Here is a 23467-nt window from a genome sequence, read left to right on the forward strand (position 1 = left end):
GCAGATATGTTCACTGGTAAGTCATCTGCTGGCAAAAAAGAAAGGGACGGGGGAGCAGAACCACAGCTGGCTTCAGAAGTCTATCTACTCTCCCCATCCAGCTGTGCACTATCCTCCAGTCAGCAGGTTGATTCGGTCAACAGTACTTCTTACCAGCTGCACTTGCTGCTTTCTCCTTTGCCAGGTTTCCTTTTCAGTCAGAATCACACAAGACACCATTTGTGGGGGGTTTAAAATTTAGCTTACAATTGAGAGGGGAGGTGCCCAACGTGTTTGTTTGCTTAGGGCCTACCTAAGGGTTAATCGGGCCTTGCAAAAGGCTACAGCGTACCGACACAAACAAACAGAAGTCATTGTAGTCTTCTGGCTTTACACAAGCTCGTAAGATTATGATTGTCATTTGTAGGACAATGTCAGACTAGTTACAAATACTGAGGATAGCCTCATCATTCCAAATCACAGCATGTGCGCATGCAGATTCCTTCAACCAAATCTTTTATCAAAAAATCAAAGATCCAGGTGACAGTGCTTTTCTTCCCCCAGGCACACATGAAATTTTGAAATTCCCGTACCATGCAGGACTATGTACACAACGCCCCTTACATGTATATCACTCTCAAAACGTCACCTTTTCTCCATTCTTGAACCACAGCAGGGTGGGATAACCACGCACTTGGTTTTCAGCACATAGATCAGAGTGCTGGGTACAGTCAACCTAGAATTTTAAATTAAATATGTTTAAAAATGCATAATTTATTACAATTCTTTAAAAAAATGTTTTGGTGCTGGTCATACAAAGACTGAAGGATAAAAGGATCTGGAGATGTGTTGATTCAAGAAACATTTTGAGTGGGGGAGGAGAAGTTATCAATATGAGCCACTGTTAAGTCATGCTATTTTACTGTTAATCCAATTATTAGTAACTAGATCTCATTACATAAAAAAGGGAGCTGGGCTAAAATAGCATGAGTTAGTGATAAAATAACACATCTTAATGGTAGCTGACGTTCATAACAATAGCCCTACTTCAAAAGTGTTCTATAGTTAAGGAGGTAAACATAGGTGAAATTTCCTAAGAGCTCTTTTCTGTCCATAAGCCTTACTTTTCACATGTAAATGCTAAATTATCCCCTGAATAACTAGGTTAATCACTTACTTTTGCTATATGCAAAACCGACCAGAAGCTCACTAGGAAGAGGAGTTTACAGCCATGTGATTTCTCTTGGGCAGTCTTATTTAATACTTGCACAGTATTATCATCATGAAGTTTATAGATAAACCATGTCATCGATACTGGACAGAATATAACTGGATCATTCTTCTCTTCTGAAATCCTGTTAGAAAAATATGAAGCCCAAGCAACTGCTATGGGACTACAGCCTTTAGCAGAAAGCAAAATTCTGCTTGGCGACTTGGAAATAAACTTGAAGCTGGAGTGCTCTCAATATCCTTCCCAGCCTACATCTTTCACCCTTCACCTAGCTCAGTAGAGTCTCAGACAGCAGAGGACTAACTAGAGAGATCAAACACAGGCCTCTGCATTCATCCAAGTTTGTCACCACCAGTACAGTTTCCTGTGTTTGCAAGGACCTATTGTGCCAAGTCGGACTCTATTAATTTGTGGATCTCATCAAGGCAAAACAGAAAAAGTGACAAAGCTCCATATTTAACCCACATTTACTCTGCATGGATACAACCCAACAGCCTCAAACACAATCAAGAGATGATCTGTGAAGCTGAAGCAGCAAGTGGAATAGCAAAGTAAAGTACACTTTGTGTGAGGCAGAAAATGATATATACATGCTACTTGTGCAACAAAAAGAGCTGGGACTTTCTCGATAGTGTCTTTCACATACCTTGCCAATCTTGACAGAACCAGACTGCTCAAAGAATGAAGCCAGCTGTTCCCAGGTGGGAGCCAAAGCCTTGCAGTGACCACACCACGGGGCAAAGAATTTGATTAAATGATGGCCTTAAAAAAAGAAGAAGAAAAAAAAAAAGGAAGAAAAGCAAAGCCATTTCAGAATTCAGTACCCAATACTGTCTACTCTCTTAAATATTCAAACAAAAACAAAATCTGGCAAGGCCCACAACATTAAAAGATAAAATTACAAAAGAGGACACAATTTAATTAAGTTTTATATATAGGCAAATGGAGGAATTCTGTATAAGTCGCCCAAAGTTAGAAACCAGGAGCGGCCTTTATAGAATACTAGCTTAGTGAAAATCTTGTATAATGCCTACAAAATTGGCGCCAAAATGAAATACACCTAAGCGTATTCTATGAAGTACACCTAAATTTAGGCATGCTTTTTAGAATAAGCCTAAATTTCCGTGCAGTTTATAGAATACGCTGAGCACCTGTCCGCGTGACTAAATTTAGTAGTGGGCAGCTATGCTAAGTAAAACTTGGTGTAAATGCCGACACCTAAATTACCTGTGTACCAAGTGTATTCTATAACAATGCACACAGATTTCAGAAATGCCCACGACCTGCCCATTCCACTCACATGGGCACACGCCATTTTCAACTAAGTAACTTAGAATTTACATGCATCATGTTATAGACTACGCTTAGACAGTTCACATACATTCTAATTGCAATTAGTGCCAATAATTGCTTGTTAAGTTGCAATTATCGGTACTGATTGGCTTAACTAATTAAGTTGCACACGCAACTCCAGACTAGGACTGGATTTGGGTGCGCAACTAAAGTCGAGCTATATAGAATCCAGGGGTTTGTGCCTAACTTTGAGCACAAGCATTTACACTTTCCAATGGCTAGGATAAATGCCTGCATCCAACTAATGGTAGGTAGGCGTGGAAATGCAGGTATTCTAAAACACCGTGCCTAAAGTCTGGGAACACCCCTGACCCGCCCATTTAGAGTTGCAGGCTTTGAAAATTAGGCATGCACGATATAGAATAGGATGTAGTGCACATAACTCCTGATGACTCCCAACTGAGTGCTTGTTAATGTCAATTATCGATTGGTATCACCAATTTAGCTAAGTACTTTGTGCGTGGATCTTTCATCTGCCTACAAAATTGAGCGCCTCATTTTGGATGATTTACACAAATTCTCCCTATATGTTCTAAAGTGCGCTAATGCTATTAATGCACATTATTAGTAAATACTGTATGTCTCATTGCATTAACACATGGTAGTGCCTTTCAGTAAATCTAAATCTATATCAGCACAAGATACAAGGGAAGAGTGAGAAGAGCATGAGCGCCCTCTCTTGGGAGTTTCTGTGCACATTACTTTTGCTTTCAGTGCAAAAGACTTGGGCTATGTCAACTGTCGTAGAAATCTCTCATTAAGCATAGCGACAATCATGGGCTTCAGATGGACCCAAGAGCTGGATGATCCACGAGAAGAGGGAAAATAGTCTGGTTGCAGATAAAGCAGGGCAGAGACATTTCAGTTCAAAGGAAGAGCAGAACTAGCAAATGGATATGAGGAGTGAAAATGGCAGCTTGGAGCATGGTGAAATCCAGCCTGTATTTGGATGGTGACAGAGACCTTTGTGTGATTCAGCTGGGATCCCGGATAGTAAAAGATCTCAGCACAGAGAAAGATTCCAGTACAGTTTACCTGGGAAATGTCTGGACAGAATATTTTTTTTCACTTTATCTCTTAACTTCAGCTTACTTTACAATTCACATTTTTGATACGAGTTTTCCTTGCATTGTTTATCTTGGATCTCTATTTTATGACATATTTTGAGAGAAGGGAAGATATGCCACCTGGTGGGACATGGCATTTGAAAATGAAATATTAGGTGATTACAGCCAAGGCTAGTTCTCCTGCTTCCCTAGTCATGCCATGACTGCTTCCTTTGACCATAGTTTATAAAAAGGGTACTCACTATAGCAGCTAATAAGGAAAATATTTTAAATAAAAGATTGACTTTTCACTCTGTATAAACGTGACAGAGCTCCCACTTCATCAGGCTTAAGAGCACCAAAAAGGAAGAGACTCAACAAGATGCTTTCTCCCAAAGAAAAACATACATAAAGGGGCTGATGTAATAAGCTGCACTATCCTAAAGTACTGCAGTTTACATCTAGTTTTTCTGAACCAATCTTACTCCCAATGTAATGAGACTTTTAGTAAAAAAAAAAAAAAAGCAGCAGTAAAATACCCATGCTATAAAAGCAAGTACAGTGGGCATTGCTTATGGTTTATTATTTATATTCTACCTTTCCCAAGGCAGAGCACAGTAAAATATTCACAATAAAACTTATAAACATAACCAAAGCATAAAGAAAAATTGATCAACTGTAGCAGGTGCTTTCTGAGAACAGCAGGACATATATGTTCTCATATGTGCGTGATGTCATCCAAGAAGCCCCAGTACAGATGCTTCCTAGCATTTTTATATTTTCTAGAAGCATTTGCAGATCCAACCATGCATGCGTGTGTGCCTTGCTGCCCCGCTCCCCGGACTCTTGCATGCCCTCAGATCTCTAGCTGTTAATAGACTTGTTTTACCTCCTCTGTGTAAGGTAAGATGGGAGTCCATCCGGTCTTCTGCCTTTTATTTCTTATCACAAGCATTATGGCATTCTTTACCAAAGCATCTTCGGTTAGACAACATACGAACATAAGAGTAGCCATACTGGGTCAGACCAATGGTCTATCTAGCCAGTATCCTGTTTCCAACAGTGGCCAAGCCAGGTCACAAGTACCTTGCAGAAACCCAAATCATGGCAACATTCCACACTATCATTCCCAGGGCAAGCAGTTACTTCCCAAGTCTGTCTCAACAGCAGACTATGGACTTTTCCTCCAGGAACTTGTCCAAACCTTTTTTAAACCCAGATACGCTAACTGCTGTTCCCACATCCTCTGGCAAAGAGTTCCAGAGCATAACTATTCGTTGAGTGAAAAAAAATAATTTCCTCCTATTTGTTTTAAAAGTATTTCCATGTAACTTCCTTGACTGTCCCCTAGTAAAAAAAAATCAATTTACTTCTACTGGTTCTATACCACTCAGGATTTTGTACACCTCAATCATATCTCCCCTCAGCCATCTCTTTTCCAAGCTGAAGAGCTCTAACCTCTTTAGCCTTTCCTCATACGAGAGGAGTTCCATCCCCTTTATCATTTTGGTTGCTCTTCTTTGAACCTTTTCTAATGGAGACCAGAACTGAATGCAATACTCGACGTGACGTCGCACCATGGAGCGATACAGAGGCATTATAGTATTTTTGGACTTATTCACCATCCCTTTCCTAATAATTCCTAGCATCCTGTTTGCTTTTTTGGCCGCCACCGCACACTGAGCAGAAGATGTCAGCATATTATCTACAACAATACCTAAATCTTTTTCTTGGGTGCAGGTAACTATGATTTGGATTATTCTTTCCAATGTGCATCACCTTGCATTTGTCCACATTAAGTTTCATCTACCATTTGGATGCTCATACTTCCAATTTCCTAAGGTCTTCCTGCAATATTTCACAGTTCGCACGTGTTTTAACAACCTTGAATAGTTTTGTGTCATTTGCAAATTTAGTCACCTCACTCGTTCCAATTTCCATATCATTTATAAATAAGCTAAATAGCACCAGCACCAGTCCCAGTACTGATCCCTGCAGCACTCCATTGTTCATCCTCCTCCATTGAGAAAAACGACCATTTAATGACCTTTTTAACCCTAGGTCTTTATTTGACGTCATTTACTATGTTATGTTACGTTATGTATGTATGTTATGTTACCCTCTGTTTTCTGTCCAATAACGAATTCCTAATCCACATCAGAACATTGCCTCCTATCCACTGACTCTAATTTTCGCATAAGTCTCTCATGAAGAACTTTATCAAAATCTTTCTCAAAATGTAGATACACTATATCAACCGGCTGTCCTCTGGGGGGAGACTTTCTCCTTTATTACAGCAAAGAGGGGTCTGTAGATAGGCCAAGGGATCCCTCCCCCGAGAGGTCTTCTGGCTGTACATCAGATCCCCAGGAACGGTCCATATCTGACTCAGCAAAGTACTCCTCAGACATCTGAGTCTGTGTCTGTCTCATACCACTGGACAGGCATCCATGCACTGCAGAAAAGTGCCGAGGTACAAGTCTCTTCCTAGACTCCGGGGTCGCTTCCTCCCCAAACAGACTGGAAATCACTGCATCAGTTGGTGCTGGCTCTGATGCCTGACAGACAGGGCATGAGTCTCCAGGATGGGATGGAGCAACTCTATAGTTGGTACTGACACCCTCGATGCCTCAGCATCATGCCAAGTTAGCATGCACCCCAACTCCTCCTGTAACATGACCTGGAGCCATTCCTCAAGGGCAGGCATTAGAAAAGGAAGGGGCCAAGGTCGGTGCAAACTCAGTTTGCAAAGAAGTAGGAGCTGAATCGGAGGCAGGATCTCAGCTGTCGGGGAGAAAGGTGCATTGTCACCGCTTTCACAGAGGTGAAGCAATCCTCACAGCCCCACACTTTTCTGGTACTGGCAATGCCGGTGCCCGGCACTGTACTTCGAAGGGAAGCAATGTCCATGCTTCTTTGCTTTCACTCGATGCAGGACATCAGGATCCCTCGGTGCCGACAAGGAGAACGCAGAATCCTCGTGGGTCCTCGGTGTTGGGTCTGATGACGCTTGACCCAAGTGGGCACTACTGACGCCTTTCCTTGATGCCAGTGCATCTCCAGCATTTGATGCAACTCCCAATGCCACTGGGGTCAATGCCTCCAATGCCGATGGACCGGACTTCAGTGTGCCAAAATGTTTCTAGAGCTGGGCCTCTCGACTCTTCTAAATTCTTTTCTGCATTTGAGAACAAAGTTTACAGTGAAAGAACAGATGATCGAGACAAACAATGATTGTTTGTCACAGACATGATCTTACTGCACCTCAAACACTTTTTAAGCCTGATAGAAGGTTTCTGTGAAAGCCAACATCTGTATCTTCAAAAATATATTGCTCCCCCTCCCCCGTTTTTTTTTTTTTAGGGCCACAACCAGGAGCCCAGGCCTAAAAAGGCTGCAAGCTGCAGAAATAAAGGAAACTTCAAATGTGCCAAAACAAAACCTAAAACAGAGGGATAGGGAAAAAAAATGAAGAGGTCCTGGGCTACTCACAGAGACTAAGGGCAGGAAAAAATAACTAGTGAAATTGCGCATCAGAGACAAGAAAAACATGTCTGAACAGCACCACGGAAGAAATGAAACTGAGGGTCCTGCATGAGTCGGGCAGGCGGGAAACCACGTACACATAAGCAGTTGGGCCTACCAAAGGTTTCCAGAAAAGGTAAGAATGCTGGGCAGCGTCCTTACCAGTCATAGGCATTTCTAAAATCTATGCACTTTGTTATAGAATACATCCGTTCTGCGCCTAATTTAGGTGTCGGCATTTACGCCAAGTTTTACTTGGCATAACTGCCTGCGACTAAATTTAGTCATGCGGATGGGTGCTTGGCGTATTCTGTAAACCGTGGGAAATTTAGGCATACTTTATAGCATACACCTGTGTATTTTTTCAACACGATATATATAATCTAACCCAAATGTGTGTTAAACTAGTATTTTGTTTACATCTCCCTTATACACCAGCCATCTTTTAAAATGGTGGCAGCTGTATTTTAGTGGTATGTCAGAATCTACCGCTAGAGGTCAGCCTGTCAAACAGGGAGAGTGCTCCCTCATTATGCAGGCTAACCACTAGCAGTGCACTCTGACATACCACTAAAGTACAACTTTCACCATTTTTTAAAACTCATGTTTACTGAAAGCAGAGTAACAATAACATTTAAGAGAAAAAGGAGACAAAAGTCTTATTTTAAACATTATGCATTTAAAAAAAATGGATGGTGTATAAGGGGGATGCCACTGGATATCTCCCCAAAACCAAATAATTATTAGTGGTCCACTGGGAGCAGCATTAGAGGCTCTTTTGGTTGAGGTCCTCTCTCTGTTGGCTTTCTGGACTCAGTACTGAATGGGAGATTGAGTTACACACTGACAGCAAAGGAAACAAGAAAAAAACAACAATAACTTCTGTCTAAAGCAGGAAATGGCAGCATGTTACCACACTGCAGTAGTTTGTATGCCATTAGTTTACTGCATTGGAAGTCAAGATTTTTCCAGCACATGTGTTGGAATACTGCGCATCGAAACTCAGCACAGTTCTTACATCAGCTGCACAGCAAAGGAAAGAACTCTGAGCTGGCAAAAGAAGTGGGAGAATGAATCAGGCTCTGAAGAAAGAGCACCTGAGTGCTGGGAAGGCAGAGCTCCCAGTCTTACCCACGACAGGTGAGGCCAACAAAGTGTATGAATATTTCTCCTCTAAGCAGCTACTGAGAAGGAAGCACCGCCGCTAACTCCAGACTCCGCCCCTTCTGCCTCGCATCACCTTATGCCTGGAACAGACTTCCCGAGCCCATACGCCATGCGCCCTCCCTGCCCATTTTCAAGTCCTTACTCAAAGCCCATCTCTTCTCCCTTGCTTTTGGCGCCTAACCACCTTCCCCATTCATGATACCTACACTGACTACATAGTTTGTTACCTTTAGATTGTAAGCTCTCTTGAGCAGGGACCGTCCTTCCCCATGTTTAAACTTGTACAGCGCTGCGTAACCCTGGCAGCGCTATAGAAATGCTAAGTAGTAGTAGTATTAGTAGTAGCACTGCAGCAGAGTGACATCATGACAGAAACCCAGAACAAATGGGGAATAAACTGAGAGGCCCTTTTACTAAGCTGGGTAGGCATCTACGCGTGCCCGAGCGCCAAAATGGGGTTACTGCGCGGCTCTTGCAGTAATTTCCATTTTTGCTGCGTGTCCGATACACACGGACGAAAAATTATTTTCTGCCACGCGTATTTGGCACGTGTAGGTCATTACTGCCCAGTTACCATGTGAGACTTTACTGGTAGGTCATTGGCTGGTGGTAAGGTCTCAGACCCAAAATGGATGCGTGGCAATTTTCATTTTGTCACACATCTATTTTCGGCACAAAAAAAAAAGGGGGGGGGGGTCTTTTTTTTATAGGTGCGCAGAAAAATGATTCTGTGCGCGCCCAAAACCCGTGTCTACACTACCACAGGCCATCTTTCAGCGCACCTTAGTAACAGGACCCCTGAGACAGGTATCAGAGGTTTGTGTATAATGTTCTGAAGCAATATCAAATTAAGGAAGGGCGAGCTATTAAACCAGACTCAAAAACTTTTGTAAACAAGATTCACCAGAACACAAAAGGCAGTAGTGTTGGGGAGAGGCACAGCAGTTTCTCTGATAAAGAGTCTGTAGCATCTGACAGAGTATCCAAAGCAAGCTAGAGATACAGTGTGAACAAAGGTGCAGCAGTCTCCTTTCGCTCTGTGAAATTAAGAGCACCAAAAAGGATAGGGTTGCAGTAACTGACTGTGGGGCCCTTTTACCAAGCTGCGTAGGCACCTATGTGCGCCCAACGCACGCCAAATTGGAGTTACAGCCCGGTTACAGCATGGCCCTTGCGGTATTTTCAATTTTGGCGCGCATCCGCTATGTGCATCCGAAAAATATTTTTTATTTTCTGACACGCAGAGATCATTACCGTCCGGTTACCGCGTGAGACATTACCGCTACGTCAATGGCTTGTGGTAAGGTCTCAGACCCAAAATGGATGTACGGAAATTTTAATTTTGCCGCACATCCATTTTTGGCAAAAATTTTGAAAAGGCATTTTTTGCAGGTGCGCTGAAAAATAATTCTGCGCACGCCCAAAACACACGTCTACACTACTGCAGGCCATTTTTTCAGTGCACCTGAGTAAAAGGACCCCTGTTTTTTCTGAGCGATGTTAACAGTTTGCACAGAGAGCCAGCACCATTTGTTTGTTCTCCTATAAAACCGACAGTCAAGGAATCATGCTATTCATGGAATTCAGTTGTCCCAAACAAAATGCTAAAAGGGATCTGAAAGTTTTGGTGCAGGAAATCAGCATTAATAAATTGTATCCAAGACACTGCTGGGTTAAGACGACACTTGGAAATACCAAAGCAACAAGGCAAAGAAGCTGAATTGGTGACATTGCTGGATTATTATAGACTGAAAACGGATGCAGAAATACTAGCAGTACTGACAGCGACACTGAACAGTGGAGAAGACCAGGAGAGCCATAACAATAAAACTATACTAAAAGAATTAATACAGCTGCAGCTTGCCATTCTGTCTACTAAATCTATTCAGGCCATTACAGTCAAACTATAGAAAACGTTTGTTGAAAAAGCAGCTTTAACAGCTAAATAATAAGATGCTGGAGATTTGGAGTTCCCCGACGATGTCAGCAACTTTGCTTGCAGGTCTCCCTGAGTCAGTATGCCCCGAAGAGGGTTTGCCAATCCTGGGAGCAGGGGTAGACCAAAGCAGTATAGCAGCACAAGTAAGCGCTGCTACAGATTCTGCTGGAGTGTCTGGGAAAGATGTGAGGGAGTTGTTTCAGAGACGCAGTGAGACTATTCAGTCTTCGTTGCCTGCAGTACTGTCTGTGATTACACTAGAATCAATATGGGATGCCCTGGTGAGGACTGGAGACTTCTTTTTCAACAAAGCTTTCGACCTTAGTGACTTATACCCAACTACTACCTGGTAAAGTAGCGGATTTGGAGTCAAAGGTACAAAGTTTGGAGACTTTTGGTTCACCTATTAAGTCTCATACTGTGAAACTTCAGGAGGGACAATGTGCATTGATTAAGGAGAATTTAGCACTGCAACAGAAAATAGAAAATTTAGAAAAATCAGCAAAGAATGAAGACATTGCGTTTTAGTAATTTCCCTAAGTTACTTGCTGTTGCCTCTTTAATTACCTTTAAAGAGAAAATTAGGTTCTTACCTTGGTAATTTTCTTTCCTTTAGTCATAGCAGATGAATCTGTTACGAGTGGGTTGTGTCCATCAACCAGCAGGGGAAGATATAGAGCACGGAAAAACCATAGTGCCTCATGGCCAGCTAGCTCCATCTGCCTCTTCAGTATTTGAAGCTTCCAAAGCAGTGTTACACCGCAAAGCATAATAACATGGAACTTTCCTCACAGCAGATGAACGTCCCAAAACTGGAGCTATAAGTCAAATGAGGGAATGCACTCATCCTCCTGGAGGGAATGAACTCATCCTCCTTTAACTGAACAGAAATCCTGAAGACTGTTTTCCAACTTCTCCCAATGAGGGAACATATCTACAGGAAAAACTGAACATAAAAGTAACATAATGAACCACTGAGGGAGGGCTCATGGATTCATCTGCTATGACTAAAGGAAAGAAAATTACCAAGGTTAAGAACCTAATTTTCCCTTACTTGTCATCAAGCAGATGAATCCATTACAAGTGGGATGTATCAAAGCAATCCCTAGATAGGGTGGGAACAAGCTACACCACGCGCCAGCACTTGTGCTCCAAAATGCGTGTCCCTCCTGGCAGCCACATCCAGCCTGTAATGTCGGACAAACGAGAGCTTCGAAGCCCAAGTAGCTGCACTACATATCTCTTGAAGAGAGAGTGCTCCAGTTTCAGCCCAAGAAGAGGAAATCGCTCTTGTGGAATGTGCCTTAAAGGCTTCAGGCGGAGGCCTGCCAGAGAGCAGATATGCTGAAAAGATCGCTTCTTTGAGCCAACGGGCTATAGTGGCCTTAGACGCTGGAGACCCTCTGTGCGGACCTGACAAAAAGAACAAAAATATGGTCAGAGGTAATGAAGGCATTTGACATGCGCAGATATTGCAACAGAGCCCTTCGCACATCCAGAAGGTGCAACTGCCCATAGGCTTCTGGAAACTCCTCTTTAGAAAAGGAGGGCAGGAAAATAGGCTGGTTTAGGTGAAACGCTGAAACCACCTTAGGCATGAGGAAGGCACCGTACGTACCAATACTCCGGACTCTGAGAACTGCAGAAATGGGTCTCGACAGGACAGCGCCTGGAGCTCAGATACCCATCTTGCCGATGTCACGGCCACCAAAAAGACCGTCTTTAAGGTCAAATCCTTCTCCGAAGCTCGCCTAAGTGGCTCGAAGGGCGAACACTGAAGGGCCTTTAAAACTAACCCCAGGTTCCAGGCCGGACACGGAGCCCACACGGGATAACGGAGCTGAAGCACCCCTCTAAGAAACCATGTTACATCCGGGCAAGCAGCCAGAGAGAGGCCAGCGACCTTCCCTCGAAAACATGCTAAGGCTGCCACTTGACCACGCAGGGAATTATAGGCAAAACCTTTTTGTAAACCATCCTGCAAAAAGTCAAGTATCGGCGAGACAGAAGCCTGCATGGGTGTAATCGCTTTAGAAGCACACCAAGCCTCAAATTGGTGCCAAATCCTGGCATAAGCCACGGAAGTGTAACGCTTGCAGGCCTGTAGGAGAGTGGAAATGACTTTACTGGAATATCCCTTGTCTCTCAATTGCACCCTCTCAATAGCCATGCCGTAAGACCAAAGCGGCAGGCGTCCTCCATGGTCACCGGGCCCTATGACAACAGGTTCAGTACCAGAGGTAATGGCAGGGGATCTTCTACCAGCATCCGCCGGAGGTCTGCATACCACGGCCTCCTGGGCCAATCCGGGGCAATGAGAACCACCTCTCCTTGGAGGAGCCGAATCCGCAGGAGTACTCGCCCTATCAAGGGTCACGGAGGGAACAAATACAGGAGGCCCTGAGGCCAGGGTTGAGCCAAGGAATCCAACCCTGCTGAGCGAGGATCTCTCCGTCTGCTGTAGAAGCACGGGACTTTGGCATTTGTGCTTGACACCATAAGATCCATTACGGGCTTTCCCCCATTTGGCACATATCTGCAGGAATACTTCGTCTGCAAGTTCCCATTCCGCTGGGTTGATTTGATTCCTGCCCAGATAATCGGCTTGCATGTTGCTCTGACCTGCAATATGAGCTGCTGACAGAAACTGCAGATGAAGCTCGGCCCAGTGGCAAATCTGCGTGGCCTGCACTGCTAGTGCTATGCACTAAGTGCCTCCTTGGCGATTTATGTAGGCCACTGCTGTCCGACAGAACTCTGACAGCCAATCCTTCCAGGGTCAATTGAAAGGCCAGAAACGCCTGGAAAATCGCTTTCAACTCCAAGCGATTGATGGACCACTCCGACTCCTCGGGTGTCCAAAGACCCTGGGCATGCCTTCCCCGGCATGGTGCACCCCAGCCCTTCAGGCTGGCATCTGTTACCACCAGGCACCAATCGGGGAGCGCTAGCGGCATTCCTCGCCGCAGCATGCTGTCTGAGAGCCACCACTCCATACTGAGCTGGGCCGCAGGGAGCCACATGAGTCTACATTGATAATCCTGAGATATTTTTTTTTTGTTTTGTTACATTTGTACCCCGCGCTTTCCCACTCATGGCAGGCTCAATGCGACAGGCAATGGAGGGTTAAGTGACTTGCCCAAAGTCACAAGGAGCTGCCTGTGCCGGGAATCGAACTCAGTTCCTCAGGACCAAAGTCCACCACCCTAACCACTAGGCCACTCCTCCACATTATTGGAGACCACGGTTGAAGCAGGGAGCACTGCAGAGGTCTCATGTGTGCTCTCGCCCAAGGCACCACTTCCAAAGTGGCCTTCATCGACCCCAACAGCTGGACTATGTCCCAAGCTCGCGGGCGAGGCATCCGCAGGAGCAGACGGACCTGGTTCTGAAGCTTGCACTGCCTTTGCTCGGGTAGGAAGACCATCCCCGAGGCTGTGTCGAACCGGACCCCCAAATATTCTAGAGCTTGAGAGGGGGTCAGGTGACTTTTGGCTATATTGATGACCCAGCCCAGAGACTGCAGTACTGAGACCACGCTGGCTGTAACCTGATGACTCTTCTGCAGAGTCTGCTCTGATGAGCCAGTCGTCTAGGTATGGGTGAACCCGGATACCCTCTTGCCTAAGGAAAGCAGCTACTACCACCATTACCTTGGAAAAGGTTTGGGGAGCTGTGGCGAGGCCAAAAAGCAAGGCCCGAAAATGGAAATGTTTCCCATCACCGCAAAACGCAGAAACCTCTGGTGCGGGGGCCAAATTGGTATGTGCAAGTAAGCTTCTTTCAGGTCCAGAGACGTGAGAAACTCTCCTGGCTGTACCGCCGCTATGACGGGGTGCAGGGTTTCCATGTGAAAATGCCGCACGTTCAGAGACTTGTTGACTTGTTTTAAGTCCAGGATAGGCCGAAAAGACCCTCCTTTTCGCGGCACCACGAAGTAAATGGAGTAACGGCCAGAGCCGAATTCGGCAGGAGGCATGGGGGAAACCACCCCAATGTGAATCAAGCCTTGCAAGGTCTCCTCTACAGCTGCCCGTTTGGCGGCAAAACCGCATCGGGACGCCACAAACATGTCTCTTATCGGGGCATTGAATTCTATTCTGTAGCCTTCTCTGATCAGGTCCAAGACCCACTGATCTGAGGTAATCTTGGCCTACTCTTCGAGAAAGAGGGAAAGTCGTCCTCCTATCACAGGAATCGAGGAGGGGGCCGCCGCACCATCATTGAGAGGGTCATCCTTGAACTCCAGGTCTTGAGCCTGCTGCTGCAGAACGTTTGTCCGAGCGAAAGGAGTTCCTGTGCTGAAAACGGGCACGTGACGTGAACCCAGCAGAACGCCCCGGGCGGTACCTTCTAGCTTCACGGAAGCGAGGTCTGTAAGAGGAGGGAAACGCCTGACCCTTGGAAGAAGGCCGCGGCCTATCCTCGGGTAAGCGCTGGGGTTTGGCATCCCCCAGGCCTTTCACAATTTTCTCCAACTCCTCATCAAACAGAAGAAGGCCTTGAAAGGGCAACTTCACCAACCTTTGCTTAGAGGCCATGTCAGATGCCCAATGCCGTAGCCACAGAAGACGGCGAGCCACCACCGCTACAGCCATCTGTTTAGCCGAAGCTCTGACCAGATCATAAAGGGCGTCAGCCAAAAATGACAAGGCCGACTCCATCCGCGGTGCCACCTCCGTAAGGGGCTCCGCTCCATCTCCGGACTGTTCCACTGCCTGTTGTAACTAAGCGAGGCAGGCTCGGGCAGCGTAGCAGCTGCATGCAGACGCCCATAAGGATAGGCCTGAAATTTCAAAGGACCGTTTCATAGCTGCCTCCAGGTGACGGTCCTGCATGTCCTTCAGGGTAACTCCTCCTTCCACTGGGAGGGTAGTTTTCTTTGTCACAGCCGTGACTAGGGCATCCACTTTAGGCACTGCTAGGCATGCCAAATTCTCCTCACTTAGAGGGTATAATTGCCCCATAGCCCTGGCGACTTTCAAAGGCCCCTCGGGGTCAGCCCATTGATCCATGATAAGCTCTTGGATGGAGTCATGCAAAGGAAAGGCTCGAGCAGGCTTCTTAGTACTTGCCATCCTCGGATTACCGGAGGAGGTCTCAGTACTCCCAGGGTCTTCTATAGAGAGGACCTGCAAGGCATCAGTAATAAGTGCTGGCAGCTCATCGCGGTGGAAAATCCTCACCGCGGAAGGATCATCTGGATCCGGTGGCAATCCTGCACCTTTGTCTGGCTCTCCAGACCACGAAGACCTGCCAGACCCCTCAGAGTCCTCACATCCCGACCACGGGGGGGGGGGGGGGGGGGGGGGGGGGGGGGGGGGGGGAGAGGGTGCACCACTCTCTGAAGGGGAATCCACCCTTCTGCGCTTGTCTTGCGGCCATCTGTCAGGGGAAAACGCACCTGACGGTAATCCAAGGCCAGACTCCACTGGAGGGGATACAAAAAGCAGGGCCGCAGAGGACCCATGCGGAAGACCTCTTTTTAACATGTATGCATTATGCAGCAATAAAACAAATTCAGGGGAAAATGGCTCACCCTGGCCTCCCGGTTCTAGTCCGGGGGAAACAGCTCTTTTATTAGCCTCTACACGAGGCGCCCCTCCAGGCTCAAACCCCTCCGCCTCAGCGGGGGTCGCGCCATGCTGTTCCAAAATGGCGCCCGCTGCCACCTCCACGGAGCGGGAAGGAACATCGCTCGCCATGCTCGGGCCGGCTCTACCGTCTGAAAAGCACGCCTTACAGAGCCCCGCTGTAGATTTGCGCTTGCCACAAACGGAACAGCGCTTTACTTTCTCAGCAGCCATCGCCGAAAGTGGCGGAAATTCAAAATGGCAGATTCGCGCCAAAATCGTCCCGATCGCGGGCCCTCCCCGGAGGAGCTACAAAATGCTCTTACCTCACCAGACCGAGTCTCCGAGCTCCGGTCACGAATCAGAAGAAAACCTCTTTTCTGGGATCGCAGCGCCAAAGCGCGACGCGTCTTTTTTTTTTTTTTTTTTTTTAACGCTGTGAGGAAAGTTTGAGGCAACAGCAAAAGAGGCAAATTTCCAACTCCGGAGGATCAGTAGCGTGGGAAAGGCAGGGAAAGGGCGAACCTATGTTCCTGCATCCACAGCGTGGGCAAAGACAGGGACAGGGCTTGCCTATTTGTCTACTTCCACATCGGGGGCCGGGTAAGGCAGGGAAAGGGCTAATCTATTTGCCTTTAAAGTGGGCACCATCAGCCACAACACCCCTGCTACAACTGGCAAAAGCACGGGAGCCACCCCAGGCAGATTTTCTGAAGGAGCTTGAACAAGCTGCAACCACCCTGCTGGGGAGATAGAGAATACTGAAGAGGCAGATGCAGCTAGCTGGCCATGAGGCACTATGGTTTTTCAGTGCTCTCTATCTCCCCCTGCTGGTTGATGGACACAACCCACTCGTAATGGATTCATCTGCTTGATGACAAGGAAGGATATCTTACTGAAATATTGAAAATACCAGAACAATCATACTCCCCTGTATCTAAAATATATTACTTGTTGCCTTATATAAAGAAAACTTCGGATCAGATGATAACAGAGGGGTCTGAGTTCCTTTTGATAATTTGAATCTAACACAGACGATAGAGGATGAAACCACTGGGACCCATGCTGCTACTTTGATTGCAGATTTTGTGCTACAACCAGACTGTGATTGGATTCTGAAGATGTTTTTTCATCATAGACAAGATTTATTCTTAAATTATAAAGTTGGAGTTTATCCTGTCTCCAGACAAACCCAGCGAAGACGTTATCGTTTTAAAATTGTGCCCACGGGTTTTGCAATTAGGAGGTATATTTTCACTTATTTTTCCTTGTAAATGTGTGATCAAAATTCAGTCAGTAAAATATGTTTGTTTTTTTAACTGGCCCATTTAGATTACCTCTACCCCCACCCCCTCATTTTACTTCAGTATCTACTATATCTGCTCCATAATGTATTAATTGATTGGTTTGAGCTTTCTGCTTTTTAGTTTCTGTCAACACTGTTTCTTTGAATTGTGCCTTGCTCTTCTCCAATTGTGGACTTTAGATACAACTAGTAAAAGAGGCCCGTTTCAGAGCAAATGAAACGGGCGCTAGCAAGGTTTTCGTCGCCAACACCCCCCCCCCCCCCACTCCCTGGCCAACCCCTTTGTTGTTCTGCCATTGCTCCGCCCCCAACGCCATGACGTTTGACGCGAGGGCGGGGCCCGGAGCAATTTCCAACCCCCCTGCCTCCCTCCCTGCCAACCCCTTTGTTGTTCTGCCATTGCTCCGCCCTCGAGGGCGGGGCCCGGAGCGATTTTGGTGGCTTCACCACCACGAACCTTCGAACCTTTTTGAAGGAAGTCAGGGCTTGGCTTCACTCACGTCAGTGTCCTCAGAACGTTGAGGGTGCGTTTTATTATAGTAGATTCTCTTGTTACAGGTTATCTTAGTTTTCAGTCTGATATATAAAGAGAGATATGGATTTGTATTAGTTATATTTTTTATTTCCTGTATGAGATTTTGTGTGTCTATTTCCACAAGATAATGCATCTTTTCGTTCAAGAGTTTTCTTGTAAAATATGTAAATTACTTATAAATTAAAAAAAAATAGACCTTAAACTACCCATCCCCTCTATCCTCCAGTAGCATTTAATTCCTGAGTTTCAGTTTTTCAAGTTGTGTTGAGTCCAAGAAACAAAATCAATTCACTTGCAGCATCACAAGCACCTGAATGGGAGTCTTCAAAAAAAGAAGAAGAAGAAGAAAAAAGGGGGGGGGGGGGGGCATTGCAAGTATCCTGTCCTTAGGGCAAGAAAGGTTTCCCCTCAACCACATCTGGGAAAACTTAGATTATTTTTTTTTTGTCCACGAAGAGCTGAATCTTTTCTTTTAAAATAAACACTTAAGGAGTAGCCTAGTGGTTAGTGCAGTGGACTTTGATCCTGGGTAACTGAGTTCAATTCCCACTGCAGCTCTTTGTGACTCTGGGCAAGTCACTTAACCCTCCATTGCCCCTAGTACAAAATAAGTACCTGAATATATGTAAACCGCTTTGAATGTAGTTGCAAAAACCTCAGAAACGCGGTATATCAAATCCCATTTCCAGAGGCGTAGCCAGACAGCAGATTTTGGGTGGGCCTAGGCAAGAAGTGGGTGGGCACCAAATGTTCTCTCCCCCACCCCCACATCAAAAACATATCTCAGCTGTTGGGAAAATGCTTCTCTCCAGTCTCCACCTTGGTAGTCTGCAGCAGGCATGTGCTGAAAACTGAGCATACGAAGGTGCCAGTATTGTGGAGAGCAGCATTTTCATTATCATATGCTACTATTGGATGGGCCCCGGCCCACCTGTGGCTACGTCACTGCCCATTTCTCTTTCCCCTTCCCTTATCCTTTTCATTGGCAAAAGTGACCAAGATACAAAAGAGGAACTCCCCAGGAACCTTCAAATCAAGTCTCCTTTCTTAAGGATATATTTAAAATAATTAATTTAAAAAAATCTCTGCAGAAAGTAGTCTGTAAGGAAAATTACGTAGTTTTCTTGCTTTAAGGGAATTTTCTAGCCCTGCAACTTATAATGAATGGAGAGGCTACTCTTAAATGCAGAGAGGCCTGGGTACTTTAGAGAGTAATTGTGGTTCTAAATATTGAAGAATATTCAGAATCTATTACCTCCAGTTTAGATACTGTTTCTTGGATGAAATTAACAAAGCTGACTCACAGTTCCCCCCAACCATAGACTTAGGGGCCCTTTTATCAAGTGGTAGTAGGGCTACCACATGGGTAGAGCGCAGCAGAACGGCACACAGCAAACTCAGAACTACTGCAGGGTGCCTGGCGTTAGTGCTGTTCTGCTGCGCTCTACCCTTGTGGTAAGGGCTCAGGCGGTAATGGCCATGTGCTAATTTGGAAATTAGCACGTGGTTATTAATGGCAGAAATAAAACTTCTGCCATTTTAGAAGCACGCTAAAAAGCAGCCACAGCGTGTAGGAAACTCACGCCCCAAACCTACTGCCAGACACTTTTTAGCGCAAATTATTAAAAGGACCCTTAGACCCTGAAACCTCAAAGAAAGATATTTTCAGGTAAAATACAGGAAACAGGTTTTGGCATCAAGAAACCACTCTTTCCACTAAGGATTCCATGACAGCTTATACTGTTCAACTCCAAAACAGTAACATCCACTGAGGAAGATGATGTAAACTCTGAAGAGACACCAGAGGATGCGCCTTGATAGAGCTCATTGATGCACCTTCTATATACAGACCACCTAACCCTACTGAGAGCCCCATGCAGGATCGCAAGTCCTTTTCAGTGGAGACAGACATGCTTGGACTTTTTTCCTCTTGCCCATAGTCATTTAAAATCCCACTAGGGTCCAAAACAGATTACAAGAGCTCCTCTGCTGTTCTAAAGGGCGTGTCCTGGCAGCAACTTAAAGACTCAAACCGTCACGTCCAAATGAAGCCACTAAGGGGAAGATGCACTAAAACAATCGTTAATGCCCATTGCTTACCGATTCCTTAGTAAATCGGTAAGCAACGGGAATGCATCAAGGAAAGGGAATGCAAATGAGCTGCTCGTTGTAGCTCACTTGCATTCTCTATTCCCTTGAAAGCCAGTTGGCCTCTGGGCTCTCCTAACATCGGCTGTGCAATCAGGCCTGTACCTGCCTGAGTCAAGCTCTGTATCACCGGAAAGCCATCTCAGTCTGGGCACCTCTGCAGAAGTCAAGCTTTATTCTAGCTCCCCCACCACTGGAAAGCTACATTGATGTCTGGGCTCTGAGACTGACTGAATAGAAGAGCTTCATGCCGGCCCTCTCCCCCCACCACCGGAAAGCCATCTCAGTCTGGGCACCTCTGAACCTCTGTGGAAGTCGAGCTTTGTTCCAGGCTAATGTGCATCTAACGTAGCAAAGAAAAGCTTAATACAGGACATGCTAATTACCTTTCGCATTAGTTTGGAAATGTGTGTGCTAATTATATTTTTGTATTTTTTAGGGGCGTGTCTGGAGCATTCCTATACTAACCAGTTAGCACATCTACATTACCATGAACTAACTAGTTAGCGTACAGATAACACAAGAGTCTTTACCGCTGACAAAACAGGTGGTGGTAAGTGCTCCTGTGGTAATTTTTTTTTTAATGGCCCTGCGCTAATGGCAACATTAGCACACAGCAGAGAATGTCACAGGGACAAAGATTGTCCCTGTCCTTGCAAGCTCTGACCCCCCATCTGCACAAGCCTCAAACAGTTATTTAGTACAACACCAGAGATACAGAAAGAGATGCATTCACTCCTGTACTGTGCAAAATATAAAAAGATGGCACATGCCAGGGATGGTGTTAGGGGAGTGCAATTAGGGCAACTGCCCTTGGCCCCTGACCAGAGAGAGCCCCAAATCTGATGAAAGCTGAAGTGCAGGCTGGTAGTGGGCTTTGGGGGTCCTCTCCCAAATTTCTACCCTGAGCCCCTGTCATGCAAGTATCCTGACCTTAGGGCAAGATACTTGAATGGCCAACACTAACTCTGGCAAGATGTACATTTTAAATCTAACATATTCTAATCATAAAATGGAAAACAAATTATTTTTCTATCTGTTATTGTCTGATCATTGCATTTTTAAAATCATGTTGGTCTTAGGATCTTGTACTAGGCTGCGCATTTGATTTGCTATTCTCTAAAAAAAACTTACGAATTCTATCAAATATTATAAAAAATTAATTGTACAGGAATTAGAGAGTAGTAAATCTCCTGGACCAGATGGTATACATCCTAGAGTACTGATAGAACTGAAAAATGAGCTGGTAGAGGCTATTATTAAAAACAAAATTAAAGAGCACATCCAAGGACATGGATTACTGAGACCAAGTCAGCACGGCTTTAGTGTGGGGAAATCTTGCCTGACCTTACTTCAATTCTTTGAAGGAGTAAACAAACATGTGGACAAAGGGGAGCCGGTTGATATTGTGTATCTGGATTTTCAAAAGGCGTTTGATAAGGTACCACATGAAAGGCTACAGAGGAAATTGGAGGGTCATGGGCTAGGAGGAAATGTCCTATTGTGGATTAAAAACTGGTTGAAGGATAGGAAACAGAGAGTGGAGTTAAAGGGGCAGTATTCACAATGGAGAAGGGTAGTTAGTGGGGTTCCTCAGGGGTCAGTGCTAGGACCACTGCTTTTTAATATATTTATAAATGATGGATGGGAGTAACCAGCGAGGTAATTAAATTTGCTGATGACACAAAGTTATTCAAAGTCATTAACTCGCAAGAGGATTGTGAAAAATTACAAGAGGACCTTACGAGACTGGGAGACTGGGTGGCTAAATGGCAGATGACGTTTAATGTGAACAAGTGCAAGGTGATGCATGTGGGAAAAAAGAACCTGAATTATAGCTATGTCATGCAAGGTTCCACGTTAGGAGTTACGGACCAAGAAAGGGATCTGGGGGTCATCGTTGATAATACACTGAAACCTTCTGCTCAGTGTGCTGCTGTGGCTAGGAAAGCGAATAGAATGTTGGGTATTATTAGGAAAGGTATGGAGAACAGGTGTGAGGATGTTATAATGCCGTTGTATCGCTCCATGGTGTGACCGCACCTTGAGTATTGTGTTCAATTCTGGTCGCCGCATCTCAAGAAAGATATAGTAGAACTGGAAAAGGTGCAGCGAAGGGCGTAAAAAATGATAGCGGGGATGGGAAGACTTCCCTATGAAGAAAGACTAAGGAGGCTAGGGCTTTTCAGCTTGGAGAAGAGACGGCTGAGGGGAGAAATGATAGAGGTATATAAAATAATGAGTGGAGTAGAACAGGTGGATGTGAAGTGTCTGTTCACGCTTTCCAAAAATACTAGGGACTAGGGGGCATGCGATGAAAATACAGTGTAGTAAATTTAAAACAAATAGGAGAAACCTTTTCTTCACCCAATGCATAATTAAACTCTGGATTTCGCTGCCGGAGAATGTAGTGAAGGCGGTTAGCTTGGCAGAGTTTAAAAAGGGGTTGGACGGTTTCCTAAAGGGCAAGTCCATAGACCGCTACTAAATGGACTTGGGAAAAATCCACAATTTCGGGAATAACATGTATAAAATGTTTGTACATTTGGGTAGCTTGCCAGGTGCCCTTGACCTGGATTGGCCGCTGTCGGGGACAGGATGCTGGGCTCGATGGACCTTTGGTCTTTTCCCAGTATGGCATTACTTATGTACTTATAATAAATTGTCTTTAATTACTCACTCACCATCACAGCATCATACATTAGTTGTAAAGTTATAACAAAACTTACAAAATCTAACATCAGTACCTCTGGTAATTATAAGTAATTAGACTAATTATATAAAGAAGGAAGAAAAGTTTGTTCCTCATACTATTTACATTCCCTTCAAAAACGACTTGTCGGAGATCTCAAGAGAAGTGGACCGCTGTTTAACTACAATGTACTTTTGGGCATCCCCTTTCAAGCAACTCAAACTGAATACTGACAAAACCCACTGCCCACTATTAACTTTTCAGCACAACAAGTATAGGCCCCCCACATTAATTACCTCCACCTTATTCCTCCCTATTTTAGATAGCCTTAAACTTTTAGGAGTCACCCTGGACCGCTCACTGTCACTCGAGCAACACGTTCACGCCACCACAAAGAAGATGTTTTTCTGGCTGTGGAACCTAAAAAGAATAAAACCGTTTTTCCCTCGAGAAGTCTTTAGAAGCCTCATACAATCCATCGTACTATGCCACCTGGACTACTATAACGGAGTGTATGCCGGATGCAAACGGCAACTGCTTAAGACACTGCAGACTGCCCAAAACACAGCGGCAAGATTGGTTTGTGGTACTTCTAAGTTTGAACCTGCCACGCCCCTTCGAAAAAAGTTACATTGGCTCCCTGTCACAGAACGTATCACCTTCAAACTTTGCTCTCTAGTACACCAAATACTTTACGGCGAAGTACCTGGCTACATGATAGATCTCATCTCCTTACCGCTCCGGAATGAATCCCGTCTTGCCCGCTCGTATCTTACTGGAGTCAAGTACAAAACTGCGTACGCTACCTCCTTCTCTTTCCTTGGGACTCAGTTTTGGAACTTTTTACCAAGGTCCATCAGAACCATTGCAGATCATCCAACATTCCAGAAATCATTGAAGACCATGTTATTCAGAAATGTCTACCCTGCTGGCTCTCCCAGTGACTCCACTGCTGGACGCACACCAAACTAAA

At 45.2% G+C, this 23467-nt stretch overlaps 1 protein-coding gene across 1 annotated transcript in view; it reads right to left on the minus strand.

The window, feature by feature from the left end:
- Positions 1-23467, minus strand: part of TXNDC5 (thioredoxin domain containing 5) — an 88597-nt gene that overhangs the window by 24631 nt on the left and 40499 nt on the right. Inside the window, exons 5-6 of the mRNA XM_030208958.1 lie at positions 1857-1972; positions 629-715 (exon numbers count right to left, since the gene is read on the minus strand). Of these exons, the coding sequence (XP_030064818.1) occupies positions 629-715; positions 1857-1972 (203 nt within the window). The remainder of the gene's footprint in view (positions 1-628; positions 716-1856; positions 1973-23467) is intronic.

The sequence above is a fragment of the Microcaecilia unicolor genome, chromosome 1, assembly GCF_901765095.1.
Source record: "Microcaecilia unicolor chromosome 1, aMicUni1.1, whole genome shotgun sequence".
Classification (NCBI taxonomy): Eukaryota; Metazoa; Chordata; class Amphibia; order Gymnophiona; family Siphonopidae; genus Microcaecilia; species Microcaecilia unicolor.